Source organism: Schistocerca cancellata, chromosome 7 (assembly GCF_023864275.1).
Source record: "Schistocerca cancellata isolate TAMUIC-IGC-003103 chromosome 7, iqSchCanc2.1, whole genome shotgun sequence".
Classification (NCBI taxonomy): domain Eukaryota; kingdom Metazoa; phylum Arthropoda; class Insecta; order Orthoptera; family Acrididae; genus Schistocerca; species Schistocerca cancellata.
The window spans coordinates 175,953,863-175,974,261 of NC_064632.1; the positions used below are offsets into that span (position 1 = coordinate 175,953,863).

At 40.6% G+C, this 20,399-nt stretch overlaps 1 protein-coding gene across 1 annotated transcript in view; it reads left to right on the forward strand.

Annotated features, from left to right (window-relative positions):
• LOC126092027 (helicase MOV-10-like) overlaps nt 1–20,399 on the forward strand; it is a 375,996-nt gene that overhangs the window by 253,544 nt on the left and 102,053 nt on the right. The window contains exons 11-12 of the mRNA XM_049907422.1: nt 8,564–8,764; nt 9,582–9,729. Coding sequence (XP_049763379.1) covers nt 8,564–8,764; nt 9,582–9,729 — 349 coding nt within the window. The remainder of the gene's footprint in view (nt 1–8,563; nt 8,765–9,581; nt 9,730–20,399) is intronic.

The following is a 20,399-nucleotide window of genomic DNA, read 5'->3' on the forward strand; positions in this document are numbered from 1 at the left end:
TCTCTCATCGCATTACTTATTTCTCCGTATATTTCATCAATGACTCCATCTTCTTCTTTGGATGTTGGCATGTATATTTGTATCATCACAGTGCCCTTTGGATCAGTTTCAAGATTGACTAGAATTATTCGAGAGCTATATTGCACATATCCCTTGACATGTGAGCCATAGTTTTCCATCAAAATTATTCCTGGTCTATCTTGGTCAGTTCTGGTGTGAATGACTCTGTATTCTCCAGACCATAAATCACCTGGTTGGGGCCATCTCATCTCCGATATGCCTAGGATATCGATTTCCAGTCATTCCGTTTCAAGTTTTACATTTTATAGCTTGCTACACTGAAGCAGTGTTCTCACATTCCAAGTGGCTATGTTAAAATTGGGATTCTTTTCCTTCATGTTGTCTGTATCTTTTGCAGTACCCACCTAGAGATACGATTGGGGGACTATTTTCTTTCCGGAAAATTTTACAGAAGATACTGACATGGTTTACTTCTGATTATTATAGTTTCTTTATAGTACATAGTATGGTGATACACACTTTAAAAAATGCACCAAGAAAGGGTTATGCACATTGGTCACAAAGTGATATACAAGCATCAACAGAAAATGCAAAATTGTAAACTTTGGAGGCCAATGAATGAATGAACAAATGTGAGACACTCCAGCAGAATTTCACTGTGCAGCCGGCAAGGACAGTGAACAGGAGACAAGTCGATAGCAGGGCATAATCTTCGCAAATTTTATTTTATGAACTCAGTTGCATAGTAATTAGACCTCTCAGATAAACGTGTAAACATTATATACACATGTCAACATTGAAAGAGGACATGTTGTCGGGTTCAAAGAAGCTGGTTGGAGACATTGGTGAATCGCTCACCTTTTGCATAGGAATGATGCCACTATTCAACGATGTTGGCAAGAATGGGCGAACCATGGCCAAACAGAAAGTCAAGAAGGAAGCAATTGATCTAGAGAGTCCTCAGATCAAGATAACTGAGCAACTGTAAGAGAGGCACTTAGAACCCTGGATATGTAATTATCATCTGCCCAATGTGTAACTATGTTTTAGTGACAAAAGAACCATTAATAGGCAGCTCAAAGAAAGGGGGCTGAGCTCGCGGCACCCCTTGCACCGACTACCATTTACCTCTGTACATCAACAAACCCGTCTACAGTGATGTGGGGCATATTTAGCCCACAATCTCATTGACTGGTGCAGAACTTTCTTCAGTGATGAGTCCCACTTCAAACTGAGCAATGATGACTAGCAAAGACATACCGGGAGATGCCCCTTACAGTGGTAGAATATCAAACTGACTGTCATCTGCCATATGGCCCAATACTCAGGAGTGATGGTCTAGCATGTCGTTTCATTTCATAGCAGGGCACCTTCTGTCATCATCCGTGTCATCCTTACAGCACAGCAATAAATTGCTGATATTCTATGCCCCATTCTGTTGTCCTTCATGACAAGAATCCCAGACATATATCAGCAACATAATACCTACTTGCATATGGAGAGTTTCTGCTGCTTGTCTTCATGCCTGCCAAGGTCAACCTTTGCTAGCAAGGTCACCACATCTCTCTCCAACTGAGACTGTTTGGAGGATTACGGGTAGGGCACTCCAACCATCTAACATGCCGATGGCACAATATCGCTCAGGAGGACATCCAACAATCCCCCCTGTCAAGCTGAATAAATGCTTGCATATGGGCCAGAGGTGGACCATTTGTGAAGCTCTTTCTCTTGAATAAAATCATACTTTTTTTCTGAAACTGTAATCATTTATTTGTCTGTACCTGTACATCAAATCTACCAATTTCTGTCCCAATGGGTAATTCCTTCATGATGTGTTATTTTTTTGTCTTAAGAGTGTATTAATCAAGCATCTTAGAAAATGGTGTATGAATTCATTCAACATTTTACAAAACACATTACTTACTGTAATAATTCCTAATGTATTGATGTCATACTAAACACTGAGTGATTAGTTAATTCCTGCTTGAACATATGGTTTCTCACAATATTATTCTTTTAGTTAAGAGCTGGGTCCTTTAATATAGATGATCAATCTCGTGTTACTGTGTGTATGAAGTATGTAACCATGGTTGATATAAGGATGGTGTCCTCTTAAAAGGAAGAATTATGCTTTGACATACTTCATAGTAAGGCAGAAAATGGCAGAAAATAAAATAAAAATAATAATAAATAAAAAAGATTTGACAATATTTTGATAATAAAATTTATTCTCAGTAGTTGAATTGGACTTAAGTTGTTACAGCTGCCACTTGAAAATGGCACTATAGCTGTAATTGTGATTGTGAATAAACACGTTCTGTAACAGTTCAGGGGTAAAATGTCATTTCTAAAATTCAGCAGGACTGTGGATTCAAGTAAACAGAAAACATTAGATTTATTTGTCAAACAATGGAAAATCCAGGATGGAATATAAGAATATTAGCAGAGATGCTGAATCATGATAGGCACAACAAAAAGACACACACAATTAGAGCTTTCAGCCATTAAGATCTTTGTCTACAAAACACACACACACACACACACACACACACACACACACACACACGTACCACATCTACTCCCAGCCTCCTTGTCACATGACTCATACCACTGTGGAACACCCAGGTGAAAGATCTGTCCTATCAGAGGCAGGGCTCACTGCTAAAATATTCTGCTTTAACTTCTCCACACCCAAACAAAGAGCCGCCATCAAACTACGGTCAAGAACAGAGTCTACCAGCCACACTGCTGAACGTACTGTGCTCAAATTTAACTGATGCTTCACAACCTGTGCTATCCGAATCCTTCTCCCCAAACATCAGTTCAGGGGGATCCTTTGATTTCTAATTTCGATGACCTCAGTCCACACTATTCCCTGCACCACACTGACCTCAACCCTGACCCATGACTAACTTCAGCTATCTTGTATCCACATCCTCTCCACTGTCTGCCTCTTCCTCTGTCTGCCTCTTCCTCTGTCTGCCTCTTCCTCTGTCTGCCTCTTCCTCTGTCTGCCTCTTCCTCTGTCTGCCTCTTCCTCTGTCTGCCTCTTCCTCTGTCTGCCTCTTCCTCTGTCTGCCTCTTCCTCTGTCTGCCTCTTCCTCTGTCTGCCTCTTCCTCTGTCTGCCTCTTCCTCTGTCTGCCTCTTCCTCTGTCTGCCTCTTCCTCTGTCTGCCTCTTCCTCTGTCTGCCTCTTCCTCTGTCTGCCTCTTCCTCTGTCTGCCTCTTCCTCTGTCTGCCTCTTCCTCTGTCTGCCTCTTCCTCTGTCTGCCTCTTCCTCTGTCTGCCTCTTCCTCTGTCTGCCTCTTCCTCTGTCTGCCTCTTCCTCTGTCTGCCTCTTCCTCTGTCTGCCTCTTCCTCTGTCTGCCTCTTCCTCTGTCTGCCTCTTCCTCTGTCTGCCTCTTCCTCTGTCTGCCTCTTCCTCTGTCTGCCTCTTCCTCTGTCTGCCTCTTCCTCTGTCTGCCTCTTCCTCTGTCTGCCTCTTCCTCTGTCTGCCTCTTCCTCTGTCTGCCTCTTCCTCTGTCTGCCTCTTCCTCTGTCTGCCTCTTCCTCTGTCTGCCTCTTCCTCTGTCTGCCTCTTCCTCTGTCTGCCTCTTCCTCTGTCTGCCTCTTCCTCTGTCTGCCTCTTCCTCTGTCTGCCTCTTCCTCTGTCTGCCTCTTCCTCTGTCTGCCTCTTCCTCTGTCTGCCTCTTCCTCTGTCTGCCTCTTCCTCTGTCTGCCTCTTCCTCTGTCTGCCTCTTCCTCTGTCTGCCTCTTCCTCTGTCTGCCTCTTCCTCTGTCTGCCTCTTCCTCTGTCTGCCTCTTCCTCTGTCTGCCTCTTCCTCTGTCTGCCTCTTCCTCTGTCTGCCTCTTCCTCTGTCTGCCTCTTCCTCTGTCTGCCTCTTCCTCTGTCTGCCTCTTCCTCTGTCTGCCTCTTCCTCTGTCTGCCTCTTCCTCTGTCTGCCTCTTCCTCTGTCTGCCTCTTCCTCTGTTCCATCTCATCGTTGCAGTTCACTCACTTCATAGTCATCACATACCTGCAATCAGAGTGAGTTCGCTGCTGCTGCATTCTTACCCCACTTGCCTGCTGCCTCCCGACCTTCCGAACTTCCCTCCTCCTCCTCCTCCTCCTCCTCCTCCTCACTCATTCCCCCGCCTCTGCCCTACTGCACCCAGCACAACTCTTCGTCCCATCAAACTGCACAATACAGTTATCCAATGTAGGCATGTATACGTCTTACATGTGGGTATGTTACCAGTACGTGTACATGTGGGTATGTTTGCCAGATTTGAATTCTCAATCACATTTTTTTGCCAGCAACAACTTGTTGTGTCAATTATTTGGTAAATTGTTGCCTATACTCCTTGAATTATTTAAAATACTAAACTTTTGTGCCAACTTGATAATGCCTCACTCAAGTTACCTCTGTAGCCAGTCGACAACTTGAGTTTGTATTTCCTGAAAGACTGAAGCATGCAGCAGCAACACTCATAAAAACAGATTTAAGCAAAGTGACTTCCGGTTATAGACCCAACTTCTTTCTTCCAGAGTTTTCAAAATTATTTTGAGAAAGTAGCTTACAACAAAATATTTTTTTGGCAATAATCTTTTAAGAAATGATCAGCTTTTAGAAAGGCTTCTCTATCAACAAAATATGATATGGTCTCACAAACTCAGTTCTGCTCTAACTAAATGAGAAAAATTACTATGTCAGCAGTTTCTGTGATCTTGATGAGACCTTAGATTGTGTAGCTACTAAAATTCTATTAAAAAAATTAAAATGATACGGTGATGAAGGCATTTCTCTCACATGGACACAGTTGCGCCTTAACTTAATATGGAGGATCACATTAACAAATGATGTGACAAGAACAAGATTTAATTTGGAATGAACAATTATTACATACTGTGTGCCATATAGTTTGGTGCTTGGTCCACACCTGTCTTATCCTACGTAAATGAGTTACCTGTCTGTTTAATTTGCTGATGACACACATATACTAACGGTGGACCCAAGTACAACTTCTGGTTTAGTCAGTTAAATTCCCACCTTTTTGCAGTTTCTTCAGTTTTAATCTACAGTTCATAACCAACAGATTGTGGTCAGAGTCCACATCTGCCCCTAGAAATGTCTTACAACTTAAAACTTGGTACCTAAATATCTGTCTTACCATTATACTATCTATCTGAAGCCTTCCAGTGTCTCCAGGCCTCTTCCACATACACAACCTTCTTTCATGATTCTTAAACCAAGTGTTACCTATGATTAAGTTATGCTCTGTGCAAAATTCTACCAGGTGGCTTCCTCTTTCATTCCTTTCTGTATTCATCTACTACTTTTCCTTCTCTTCCTTTTCCTACTATCGAATTCCAGTCCCCCACAACTATTAAATGTTTGTCTCCCTTCATTATCTGAATGATTTATTTTATCACATCACACATTTCTTCAATCTCATCTGTGGAGTTAGTTGGCATATACACTTGTACTACTGTGGTAGGTGTGGGCTTCGTGTCTGTCTTTGCTACAATAATGCATTCACTATGCTGTTCATAGTAGCTTACCCGTGCTCCTATTTTTTTTTTTTATTCATTATTAAATCTATTCCTGCATTACCCCTATTTGATTTTGTATTTATAACCCTGTATTCACCTGAACAAAAGTCTTGTTCCTCCTGCCACTGAACTTCACTAATTTTCTCCCGCGCCATAGCTGCCAGATTCACGCTTGCACAGAGTTGTCTGGGATGTAGTGGGGAGGGGGTTTATCTCCACATGTTTACGTTAAGTGATTTCGCTGCTTCTCTTCGTGTACAGCTCCCACGTCATGTGAAAATAAACGGATTTCTGTGGCCGGGAGCTATCAAGTGAATTAAAATACATTCAAATAATTACGGAGGGCAAAGTTATATTATTAATTTGTTTTCTGATTTTATTTTATTTCCAAGTTAGTAGCAGTCAAGCATTAATCACCTTGCAGAACAGTGAAGTCATTTTTGCAAGTTTGCCAAAGAAATTTGGCTTTATTAATCTTTCCGCTGAGGCAATCATTTTATTTGAAACGAAGTGTTTCATTCTACAGTATTGCCTAGTTCCAACTGTTCGCTGAATTTCAAGTGCACGTTATCATCTTCTGCCATATATGGCATTATGCCATAATAAAGAACCTAAAATGAGATCGCAGAGTACTGGTACTCCAAGAAAATTTACATCCCAATAACCACACTGAAAATTTAATATCAGATGGGACCTACTTCATTGTGAACTGGAAAAAACCAATTTGCACTTCAAGCCGAATTATGCATTTTAGTGTGGTTTACGAAATTCCGATGCTCTTTGGAGTATCCTCTGATGCTCTGTTTCTTTTATGGTGTAATGTAAGCTCTGTTAGTGCTTTATACACACGAACATGCTGGCTTCCCACACCACTACAGTTGCACACGCATAATAATGCCTGTTTCCTGGTGTTCTCTGGCAATTGGTAAATCGAACCTATTTCTAACAGTCTCTGGATAGTATTGCGAACGGTGGTTAGAAAAGTGTTACTTTCAAAGAAAATTTCTTTTTACGCAACATGAATTTTGTTACCTGTGAGAAAGTGGGATGGATATCTAAATCACAGAGCGTTCAAGACTGAACAGTTTGAGGACCAGCCACTTACAAGAATTTCGAGCCGAGACATTTACGTCAGAATTTTAAATTTACTGGCACATTTGTGTGATGCATCTTAAAGTATAACACGCGCAACAAAATCAATATTACATGTGAAAGCTTAGCTTCTGTTGTGGCGTGTTAATCTTAGAGACCAAAATTATATGTGAAAGCTTAGCTTTTCTTGTAGATATACAGTACTGTGTACATTAATGTAAACCATTAACTTTTCCTCTTGCGTGTTCGCGCTATGTAACCAGTGATCTTGCTATTGGCTGACTATAACAGGTGTCCTATGCTTTGAATAGCTGCTGTCATCGGCTGGCGAGATCTCGTGCCTTGAGATATGACTCGCTTACAAAAGGACATCGCAACCTCGGTTTCAACGCTCCGGAAACTAACGCGCTGTGTTTGGTTCAATTCGAATTTATACTTTCGTAATACGAAAACATGCAGCCTATATGTAGCTGCAAATCAAAGCTCTTTCCAAAACTTCTCTCCTTTTTTTAATCAAAAGTCTCTCCAAAACTTCTCTGCCCCGTCTTTTCTTTTTTTTCCAGGAAGTTCTACGTGATTGTATAAAATGTTAACCATTCAAAGGATTGATAAGTTTACAGTTCAGAGGGAAAATCTACGGAAAATCTACTGTCACTTAGCACAGAAAAAGTGTATTTTCGCCCGGGAAAAAGCATATTTTTTAAACGGGATATCCGGGAGAAATCCGGGAATTTTTTTTCCTTGTCCCCGTATACACCCTGTGAAAGTGTAAAACATTCCACCTCTCATTTCTATTAGCCCTGCAGTCACCACGCTAGACACCACTCTGCTACTGACTTAAGTTCACGGTGAAATTCACCAACATCCCTTAAAATTAAGCACATTTTAAACTATTACCATCCCTGTAGGTATTTTTGTTCGTTACTCAACAAGAAAAATAAACTCTCAAGAAGTTCCTAATGTTAGTTGCCACTTTCGGATTCTGCTATTAGTTGCTAGAAGCATATTATAAAATACGACAGAGAATCGTGGGCCGCACGAACATTTGATTCAGGCTGCATTCGGTCTGCGTGCCGCAGTTTGATGACGGCTGCCTTGGAAGCTTAAATTTTGTACACTGCCAAGGGCTGTAGACCTTAGTGTATGACATGCATTTCAACTTGTTAAGTTTATCCTTCCTGAGAAAAGGGTTCTTAAGTCAGAGGGTCAGATGTGCCCACAGTTGGACAACACAGTGATTCTATAAGGGTCGCAGTTCCACCCATTGAGATACAGAACACTGAAAAGTAAGTAAACTGTTTATTATTTCAAAAGTAATTGCCACATCTTGTGATACATTTATTCTACTGAGAGGTAAACGGACATTGCCTTTGTGAAAAAATACTTGCAATTGCATAGATTGCACCCAGGCATGCTCCTTTTCATTGAATGAGAAATTGACAGCCACAGATATCTTTCATCAGGGCTCCAAAATATGGAATCAATATCAGGAGAGCCTGGGACTGTGTGGAGGATGTGGTTTCAGTTACCTGAGACTGCAGTGCAGTGCAGTCGCACGCATGTGCGTGGTGTGTGTGTGTGTGTGTGTGTGTGTGTGTGTGTGTTGTGCCTATCTGCGACTCAGCATCTTCGCTACATGGTGAGTAGCAATTTTCCTTCTCACAACATTGTTACATTCCATCCTGGATTTACTATTTTCGTGTAACTTTCCATAACTCAGTTGTTCCTCCCTCTAGAGTCTTTCTTAGAATCTTTCATATTTTAAAAGTCACAGGTTCATATCCAAGTGTTTAATGTTGATTCATTCTTGTGCAGGCATCAGCATGGTTACTTACCCTTTCATTACTCTTAGATGTACAAATTTTAAATTCTCGTTGTAGTTGATTTGATACTAAGAAAGTTTTCTTGCATTTGCAGGTTTCTGGAACGATACTTTGCAGCACAGCCCACAGAATTGCGGTTTGCTGTTCGCTTTGCCTTCAACCGATATCCTCTCGTGGTAATGCATCGTGCTATTGATTACTGTGAGAGAGATAAGTTACTAGATGTTGTTGTGTTTCCACGTGCTCCTAAGAAGAGATTGCAAACTTTCCTTAATGGCAGGCTCAATTCAATCAGGTATAAGGTTTAACAGCTTACATTGAAGTATATTCACATCTTTTAAATATTGTTAAAAAGCACATTAATTGTATTTTAAATTATTATTATTATTATTATTATTATTATTATTTCTTTCCTTTCTCAGACGTTATGTCTGGTTAAAAATGGAAAGTGACACAGACCTTTATTATTATTATTATTATTATTATTAGTAGTAGTAGTAGTAGTAGTAGTAGTAGTAGTAGTAGTAATTCATATTAATAAAATCATATCAAAGCTATGCTCAAACTAAAGGCTGGTGTGCTGACCACATTGTTTTACTAGGAAAAGGTTTCTTATTAAAAGGTAGGTAGTTATGAATGGGCATCATAATGGCTCCTGTAAAGAAATCCAGATGAAGGTGAGAGCCTGGTTGTGGAAACAGAAGGTGGAATTCTTCTGAGATGGCTGTGTGAAACTTGTTTCATATTGGCTAAAGTGTATTCATTCATCTGGTGAGCATGTAAAAACAAAAGCTTATGTTCCCAGAGTGAAACTTTCACACTGCAGTGGAGTGTGTTCTATTATGAAACTTCCTGACAGATTAAAATTGTGTGCTGGACCGAGTCTTGGTCCGACTCCTAGTTTTAATCTTCAGGAAGTTTGAAAAGGGTATGTTATTTCCGATGAAATTTTGTGGAAAGTTTTCATGATTGATTTACCAAAAAATTCTTAGCCTCTTTCTTGTGCTATCTATGGAGGCATTACGCATCATCCAACACTTCTTGATTGGCACTCTGTACTCTATAATGGCGTCATATATCATAATTTCTAATCATAATTTGCTCTCAATTAGCTTCTACAACAGACAACTGGTGAACAATCCGGCACAAAAACAGGCTGTGGTAAGCATTCTACAAGGATCATCACGGCCTGCTCCGTACATCATCTATGGACCTCCAGGGACAGGAAAAACAGCAACGTTAGTAGAAGCTATTCTACAGGTTAGTTTAGATCCGTAATTTTCTTTTTTAATTATTCTCTGGATGTAAATGTTTGATAGATTTTGTAGAAAGTTTGCTACACTCTAAACCTGTCCAATACTGAATTGATAAGTTATTTATAAATAAAAACACATGTCTGTAACACAATGTTTATTTCGTACCATATGCAGTTTTAATTGAGATTGTTATTTATTACAGTAAAATTCATAACAAGGGTTGAAGATGATGGTGTAACAGCCATTAACATCTTATTCTTAAACCTGACTATATTCAGTGAATTGATGTGAAAACAATAATAAATGGTTTATCTGACCATGTTGGTAAAAGTGGAACAATAAAACATTGAGCAGCTAAGTCAGTGTCACAAAGGCAAAAATAACGTGTAACAGCAGAATAAACATTGGCTCGATCACACTGTGTATTGATAAATCAAGGGAAGGATGCTGGGAAGACATATAGAATGCAAACAGTGATAGCGACATCTTTCACTCTTCAATTCCAACAGGCTCCCAACTCTTTTGAGAGTAAGTGTACGGTGAATGTGGGTCATCGAGCCATTACAGCTTGTCTCCTTCTTCTGTGCTGAAGTTTGCTTCCTTATCTCTTTTCTCTGACTTATTCTGCAGGACAGAGTCGCTGCTAACAACCTAATTCACTTCCAGCATGTCGATTCTGACTTCCCTCACTTGTTTCCTTATTTTACACCACTTTGTTTCAGTTAATTTATGTTCAGTCCTCTCCCTCCCTCCTCTCACCACTCCCCTGCCCCTTTGGTGAGACCCTTTCCTCGCAGATATTTTGATGGTGAGAAGAGTCTGTACTTGCATTCCAGAGCAAGAAAAGTTTTCCCGTGTACGTTTGACATAATGGCGATGAAATGGAGACTACTGAAGAAGAAAGTAGAGGGATCAATCAAAGTAGCTGGTCAGTAATATGAAAAGGATAAATTGCTATTAACCAAATCTTTTAATGGTAAGAAGTGTTAAGTGAGTTCTAAGTCTCAATTTTTCTAATTTTCATTCAAAATTTGAGGCATTTGTTCAACACATAAATTGCACAATGTACATTTCACATGGTTTATGTGTTTGTTACTATGAATCTGTTTCATGATCTGTACAGCACATGAAGACTGACGGACATGAATAATATGTTTGATTTGTGAATGTGAGGCAGTGTTGTGCATTGTTTGCATGTTGTTGTGACAACTCTTGTGGAACACCAAACAATAAATAATAGTGAACCCACGTGGAAACACACAGCATGCAACGACATTATTTCACCTATATAAAATTCAAACATGATAAGAGTGTAAGGTTTTAAACTTCTTGACAATGTTTTCAGGTTCTTCATTATAACAGGTGGTTTTTAGGTACTGTGAAACCTTCTCAGACAACTTACTGTAACACAGGTTCTGCATGAAACTTCGATGCTCAAAACTAGTTGCTGAAAGACATATAAAATAAATTTAGTTATTGAGGGATAAAAATGAGTTTTTCAGGAAAGATTGTAGTTAAGCTAGTCAAACAGGTTGTCCTAAACCATCTGAAACCAAACTACCACAATTGTAATTAAATGTATATAGACCTTCCAGTTTAAGGTACACTGCCAGGGAGTTGTAAAAATATAAATTGTCAACCGTAAAATCTTGCTCAGAAGACTGTGTTGTACTGAATCATGGTGTTAAGTTGTCAATAGTGATGTTTGATTTCAGTTATTAATTTTCCAACAAATTTGAACCAAGATGATAGAATGCTAATATAAAGATGTTCAAACTAAGTGTACCTTTTAAGTACACATGCTGATTTTGGTACTGTCACATGTGGGGTCTGGAAGTTCCCAACAGAGTTTAGCTATGTTTATAAATAATTGTTGGAAATATGTTGCATATTTACATAATAAAAGACAACATATTTATTATTTAAATCTGTTATTGTGCTTATAATAATCAGTCTTAACAGAAATTTTAAATTATTTACAGAAACATTTGTTTTTTATTTTTTATTTTTATAGCTCAGATAAAATAAAATGAAAATCAACTCAAAAATTAACTTCTCATTAAACTCTTTCTTAATAACAGAATATGGACATAAAATGAAATTAAAATTTTAAAGCAAAAATAACTAATAAGAAAAAAATTACAGCACATTATGTGCCTACAAATAGATTCATTTTCTTTGGAGTTGCAGGACAAACAATAATTGTCTTTGAATGAGACTTACAGATACCTTTTTTGCAAGTTTTACATATTAGAGAGCTCTTTAACTTTTGACCTAGGGCAGATATAACACCTTCGCTCTTTAGAAACACTAAGGCCATTCACAGCTACGTTGGACATTGATAAAGTTTTTTCTCTGCCAATCAACTTGCTCATTGTTTCAGATATATCTTCGGCCAAATATGGGCTACTTTGGAGTTATTTTCTAATCTGCTGCAAACATATGGCTTTACAAGGCTTGTTGCAATGGAAATGGGCTTTATGTAATCGTTATGGCCTTTTGTTAGGAAATATGCAGTATAGCAGTAAGGTTGTGTTTTGTCATCTTCTTGTTCTTTGTGAACATAAATAATTTGAGCATTTCAAATCCATCAACTCCTTCCTCCTTTAGTGTGGTTGTAAAATTCTATAATTTCAATTTTCTTGGATAGTTGATTTACAGACGCTGTGTGTTGCATAGAATGTAGTAAAACTACACTTTTATACTTCTTTGGAATGAATGACACAATGATCTTGGCTCAGCCAAATCCAAATGATGATGATTCAGTGTGTCTTCTTTTGTAAGACAGAAACTCTTGATGAATTTCCCGTTTGTTTTTTCATGCAGTACCCATGTTAGTCCTCAGTTCGATAATTTATCTCCTAACCCAACAGATGTAAACCTGTCTCCAGTGATGTTTTTATTAGTTCCATAAAATGGCTGTGCATGCTTAGCACATCCTGCTTTGGCACTGCGAAAGGGATACTTCTTTGGGTAGGCAGTTTTCCAGAGTGTATAAATGCATTATATAAGTAACTAGTTTTTGCATCACAAACCACTGATTTTCAGGCCATATTTTCCTGGTTTACTTTTGATATTCATTCTGAATGAGGACTTTTCATGAAATTTTACTAACATTTCAACACATCAATATTCTGAACAAGAATAGTTCGTGCTATGATTATTAATAAACTTTTCAAAAATTTCTGGTATCAAGGTCAGTCTATCTGTAGATTTTTCTTTCTTCCCATGCACTGATCTCATCAAAGGCTACATTGAAATGAATGAATCTGTCTATTCCCATTACACCCTGAAGAATACCTCTATCAGTAAAATCAGTTGCTCGTAGCAATCTAACATCTTAATGACTTGACTTGAATATTGATGCAAACAGAAGTAATCCAAGGTAAGCTCATAACTCACAGAAATGTTTTTTAGCATAATATGGCTGTTATAATGGAGTTGAATATTTGTCCTCAAGTTTTTTCTTGGTATAGAGCACGATAGTCTGTCACACTATTGGTAAATAATAGCTCACAGCACTCTACACACAATGGCAACATTCCATTTTTACAAACAGCAGATCCTTCCAATCTCTCACTCTCTCATATAATGTTGTGCTGTCATATAAGAGATGAATTTCAGGCTGATTTATGCCATTTATATCTGTTCTTACCATAAAAATAGTTTCCTGGGCTGTGTTGTCCCTCCTCTTCACTAGAAGGAGGTCCTTCAGTTTGATCGACCTCCGAACCAGAAAGGTGTTCACTGTGTATGAAATCATGATAGCTATTGTCATCAACTTCTTCTTCTTCTGGGTTATTTCTTTCTATGTCTTCACTTTCTGAGTCAGTGACTTCTTCTAACAATTTCAAAATGTCCTCATCACAGAGAAAGTGAGCCATTGTTATAAATGTACAGAAATAAAAGCAAATAACCATATTGGCATATTGTAAATAAATACTATGTAAAAGTGCCCATGTGGTCTACAGAAACCCCCACAATGTAAAACAGATACTTACTGTTGCGATAGTGTGGAGCATGTCTGTAGCGTGCCAACAGTAGAAATCATCATCATCATCATCATTTAAGACTGATTATGCCTTTCAGTGTTCAGTCTGGAGCATAGCCCCCCTTATACAGTTCCTCCATGATCTCCTATTCAGTGCTAACATTGGTGCCTCTTCCGATGTTAAACCTATTACTTCAAAATCATTCTTAACCGAATCCAGGTACCTTCTCCTCGGTCTGCCCCGACTCCTCCTACCCTCTACTGCTGAATCCATGAGTCTCTTGGGTAACCTTGCTTCTCCCATGCGTGTAACATGACCCCACCATCTAAGCCTGTTCGCCCTGACTGCTACATCTATAGAGTTCATTCCCAGTTTTTCTTTGATTTCCTCATTGTGGACACCCTCCTGCCATTGCTCCCATCTACTAGTACCTGCAATCATCCTAGCTACTTTCATATCCGTAATCTCAACCTTGTTGATAAGGTAACCTGAATCCACCCAGCTTTCGCTCCCATACAACAAAGTTGGTCGAAAGATTGAACGGTGCACAGATAACTTAGTCTTGGTACTGACTTCCTTCTTGCAGAAGAGAGTAGATCGTAGCTGAGCGCTCACTGCATTAGCTTTGCTACACCTCGCTTCCAGTTCTTTTACTATGTTGCCATCCTGTGAGAATATGCATCCTAAGTACTTGAAACCGTCCACCTGTTCTAACTTTGTTCCTCCTATTTGGCACTCAATCCGTTTATATTTCTTTCCCACTGACATTACTTTCGTTTTGGAGATGCTAATCTTCATACCATAGTCCTTACATTTCTGATCTAGCTCTGAAATATTACTTTGCAAACTTTCAATCGAATCTGCCATCACAACTAAGTCATCCGCATATGCAAGACTGCTTATTTTGTGTTCACATATCTTAATATCACCCAGCCAGTCTATTGTTTTCAACATATGATCCATAAGTAATATGAACAACAGTGGAGATAGGTTGCAGCCTTGTCTTACCCCTGAAACTACTCTGAACCATGAACTCAATTTACTGTCAACTCTAACTGCTGCCTGACTATCCATGTAAAGACCTTTAATTGCCTGCAAAAGTTTGCGTCCTATTCCATAATCTTGTAGAACAGACAATAACTTCCTCCTAGGAACCCGGTCATATGCCTTTTCTAGATCTATAAAGCATAGATACAATTCCCTGTTCCACTCGTAACACTTCTCCATTATTTGCCGTAAGCTGAAGATCTGGTCCTGACAACGTCTAAGAGGCCTAAACCCACACTGATTTTCATCCAATTGGTCCTCAACTAATACTCGCACTTTCCTTTCATCAATACCTGAGAAGATTTTACCCACAACGCTGATTAAAGAGATACCTCTGTAGTTGTTACAATCTTTTCTGTTTCCATGTTTAAAGATTGGTGTGATTACTGCTTTTGTCCAGTCTGATGGAACCTGTCCCGACTCCCAGGCCATTTCAATTATCCTGTGTAGCCATTTAAGACCTGACATTCCACTGTATTTGATGAGTTCCGACTTAATTTCATCCACCCCAGCCGCTTTATTGCACTGCAATCTATTGACCATTTTTTCCACTTCCTCAAATGTGATCCTATTTCCATCATCATTCCTATCCCATTCTACCTCGAAATCTGAAACATTACTGATCGCATTTTCACCTACATTGAGCAACTCTTCAAAATATTCCCTCCATCTGCCCAAGGCATCCACAGGATTCACCAGCAGTTTTCCTGACCTGTCCAAAATACTTGTCATTTCCTTCTTACCTCCCTTTCGAAGACTGCTGATTACACTCCAGAATGGTTTCCAGCAGCTTGACCCATAGTCTCCAACCTGTTTCCAAAGTCTTCCCACGATTTCTTCTTGGATGCTGCAATTATCTGTTTGGCTTTGTTTCTTTCTTCAACATAATTTTCTCTGTCTACCTGGGTTCTTGTATGTAGCCATTTTTGATACGCCTTCTTTTTCCTTTTACAGGCTGCCTTGACTGTATCATTCCACCAAGCTGTTTGCTTCATCCTACTTTTACACACATACTGTTCCAAGACATTCTTTAGCCACTTCTAGTACTGTGTCCCTGTACCTTGTCCATTCCTTTTCCAATGACTGTAATTGACTACATTCAACTAACTGGTACCTTTCTGAGATCGCTGTTATGTACTTGTGCCTGATTTCCTTATCCTGAAGTTTCTCCACTCTTATCCTCCTACATATGGACCTGACCTCCTGCACTTTCGGCCTCACAATCCCAATGTCACTGCAGATTAAATAATGATCAGTGTCATCAAAGAATCCCCTGAATACACGTGTGTCCCTCACAGCCTTCCTGAATTCCTGATCTGTTATTATATAGTCAATGACAGATCTTGTTCCCCTGCCTTCCCAAGTATACCGGTGAATGTTCTTATGTTTAAAAAAGGAGTTTGTGATTACTAAGCCCATACTGGCACAGAAATCCAAGAGTTGTTTCCCGTTCCTGTTGGCCACCATATCCTCTCCAAATTTACCCATAACCTTTTCATACCCTTCTGTTAGATTTCCAATCCTGGCGTTAAAATCACCCATGAGCAGAACACTGTCCTTGTCCTTACTCTAACAACTACATCACTGGGTGCCTCATAAAAACTATCCATCTTATCTTGATCTGTCCCTTCACAATGCGAATATAGTGACACAATCCTAATTTTCTTGCTAGGCACTGTCAAATCTATCCACATCAGTCGTTCGTTTACATACCTTATTGCAACTACGCTGGGTTCCATTTCTTTCCTGATGTAAAGCCCTACACCCCATTGTGCTATTCCTGCTTTGACTCCTGACAGGTATACCTTGTATTCTCCCACTTCCTCTTCTTTCTCACCCCTTACCCGAATGTCACTAACAGCTAAAACGTCCAGCCCCATCTTACTTGCAGCCTCTGCCAGCTCTACCTTCTTCCAAAAGTAGCCCCGATTGATATTAATAGCTCCCCATCTCATTACCATTTGTTTGCCAAGTCGTATCTTAGGAGTCCCTGGTTTGTCAGTTAGAGGTGGGACTCCGTCACCTCCAAAGGTCAGAGGCATTTTGCTCTGATTGTTGCCAGCATCATATTTAAAGTACCAGGGAAGCAGGTTGCTAGCCTTACTTGCCCCGAGTCCCATTGGGTTTTACCCCTAACGGCTGAGGGACTAACCGGTGGATTTGGTAGTCTTTGCCGTATGAGCACAAGGTGACCACGACTCAGAATATGTCCGAGATGCCCAGCCTTATTCCAAAGTAACTGGTATCCCGACTGTCGGGACCACTTACTTGGCCACTCATACGTTGCCCGTTGTTCATGAACTAGGACATGACTACAGGAACCCACACCATGAACCACAGTAGAAATTATAAACAAAAAAAATCTCGTGGTGCCTGCTCAGGCACGCTTGAAGTTAAAGGTTAATAATCATTTGTTAAACTAGTGGAGTTACGCGAGTTGCAGCGGTACAGTCTGTTTCTCTTACGTGATAATGCTACCAAGACTGTCATCAAATGAGAATTCCTGTATACTAACATTGCTTGAATATAGTTTCACTATCAAGTCCAATTTAATTTGCAGTTTGGGATACAATATTGACACGTAAGCATAATCACCCCCAATAGTTAGCTTATGGTATACACCCTAACCTTACACCAAAAAATTAAACACGGATTGTTTGTAAACTGAATACTACTAGTTAAACCATTCCCTGTTCCACAGCCTATGTGCCTCCAAACGAGTCCTAAATAATCTCATCTTGTCTTTGCAATCATTATGCAAAATTTATGATGACTACAAGGTATATTTAGGGGACAACACTAATGCTGCCAAACCTGTGGTGGACTGGGTGTGGGGCTAAGGGGACAGAGGAGAGGAAGGAAGTAGAAAAGAGTAGAAAGGCCTGTGCTGGTGGGATGGAAGGTGTGGGTATAGCTGGAGTGGTGGCAGATAAGTGGATAAGCATCACACACACACACACACACACACACACACACACACACACACCCTCCCTGTTGGAGGAAAGGGACTAGCAGAGGTTGAGGCAAACTGTTTTGCGGAAACAAAGGATGTATTGCAAGGAGAGCTCCCAAATGTACAGATGCTGTCAAGCAGTCATGGGTGATCCAGCTGTTTCTTGGTTACTGTTTGGTTGTGGTTATTCATGTGAACAGACAGCTTTTTAATTGTGACTTCTGAAATTTTTCCACCGTATTTCTTCTTCTAATAATTTCCGGGTATGCAGCCGGATCCCGTCGACATTCTGCCACAATATTTCAGCCCAGAGACGTCCGGCCATCATCAGGTGAGTACACAACTACTGAAGAGCCCAGGTGCAGTCGTGGTATTTATGCCGAATCTCGCGCATGCGAAATGTACTGGCATCCTACAGCGCATGTGTCAGGTGTTGACATGTGCGGCATAGCAGAGTTGTACGTGCTGCCCTCGGTGGTGAAAATAAAAGATCATCTAGTCATTGAGTATCGAATGACGCTATCGATTCCGCTGTGATTGTATAATTTTAATAACAGGATCCAGCTGAAAGCCGTTGTCACGGTTATCAGCAAGAGGTACTTCCACTGATTCTTTGATTACGGAATCCCAAAATCCGGAAACCGGAGTTAAATTTTTGTTCCATTGTATTCCATTGAATGCCCCAATGAAATACAGTGCTCTGCTACTGCCGATTTTGACGGTTGCCGCAGACAGGTGTATCTTTCATGTTCTGTACATCGTTCATGGACAGTTCTTGTCGTCTGTCCAGTATATGCAGAGCACATTCACAGGGAATTTTGTAGATGCCTGATTTCTTCTGTTGTAAATCATCTTTAACAGATCCAACCAGGGCTCGGTTCTTTGCTGCTGGACGGAAGATAATCTTGATTTTATTTTTCTTCAGTAATCAGCCTATTTTCGACGACATATTCCCGGCGTATGGAAGGAACGCAGTTGATTTAAAGTCGTCATCAGCATCCTCAGTGCGTTGCTTCTTGTTATGACAGTTGCGCATGGCCTTCCTTACTTGGCATGAAGTGTAGCCATTCTCTTTAAAAACCTTCTCCAAGTGTTCTAATTCTGCGTGGAGGTTTTCATCATCCAATATTACATGCGCTCAATGTATTAAGGTACTGAGAACACCGGCTGTTTGTGCTGGGTGATGGCAGCTTGACGCCTGGAGATACAGCTCTGTGTGAGTCTGTTTCCTGTACACAGAATGTCCTAATGACCCATCATTTTTACGTCGTACTAGCACGTCTAGAAATGGTAAAGTGCCATCTTTTTCAATCTCCATCGTGAATTTGATATTCTCGTGTAACGAGTTTAAGCGATGAAGGAATTTCTCCAGTTCCTGTCTGCCATGAGGCCATACAACAAAAGTATTGTCTATGTACCGCCAGAAGACTGTAGGCTTTAAAACAGCAGACTCAAGTGCTTTCTCCTCAAAGTCCTCCATAAAGAGATTAGCTACCACAGGGGACAAAGGGCTCCCCATGGCGATGCCGTCTGTTTGTTCAAAGAATTAGTCATTGAATAAAAAGTACGTTGAGGTGAGTATATGTTATAACAAGGCCATCATTTCTGCACTGAATAAGTTACCAGTAAGATGTAATGATTCCATTAAAGGCACTTTGGTAAAAAGTGAGACCACATCGAAGCTGACTAATAAATCCGAGCTGCTAAGCTTAACTTCCTTCAAGCGACTGACAAAATCCTCAGAATTACGTATATGGCGGCAACACTTACCCACATAAGGCTTTAGTAGTGAGGCCAGATATTTTGCTGTAGAATGGGCCGCAGCACCAATATTACTCACTATTAATCGTAGTGGAGTACCATCCTTGTGTATCTTGGGAAGACTATAGAGTCTTGGTCCCCCCTGCGGGTCCGGGGTAAGAATAGGCCCGAGGTATTCCTGCCTGTCGTACGAGGCGACTAAAAGGAGTTTCAACCGTTTCGGCCTTCCATGTGATGGTCCCCCTTAGGGTTTGACCTCCATTTTTCAAAATTCTACAGAAGTACGAGCCTTTTGGGGAAGGACACCTTACCTGGTGTACCACTGGTCCTAAGTGCACTAAGTCCTTGGCACTCAGCATTGCACCGGCGTTGTAACCATACCCACTATTCCTCAAATTGGGCCTAAACGCCTGATGGGTTGTCCCAGTTACGCCCATAGTGCATCTCCATCTGCACCAGCGATCATGATAGACTTTCCATGGCACCAGAAATCCAGCACGGTAGCCAGCCCGTTGTGGTGGGGTCGTCATGTACCCTCTAGGTTGTAGCCCCCTGACAACACAGGGATCGTACTGCTGATACCTGAGCTGCACCCTCCCCACGTCGGCCAAGGAGTAGATGCCCGTCTCCTTGGGGCATCAGGACTCCCGGCACTGGTCATCCTGCCAGGTGGCCCTTGCTGCGGCTGGGTGGCGCCCGTGGGGAGAGCCCCTGGTCGGAGTGGGTGGTATCGGGGCGGACGTTTCGCAGATGAAACGTCACCACGTATCAGGTCGCACTGCGGCCGAGTCTTTCAAAAGAAAAGGTACCGTTTCTAGTTCTGGTTCTCCTGCCCTTTCCCCCTTGGCCACTCCATGGGAGGAGGGACAGGCCCGCCGGCTTGGGGCGAAGTACTTCCCCCGCTATTTGGTCTGTTCTCGA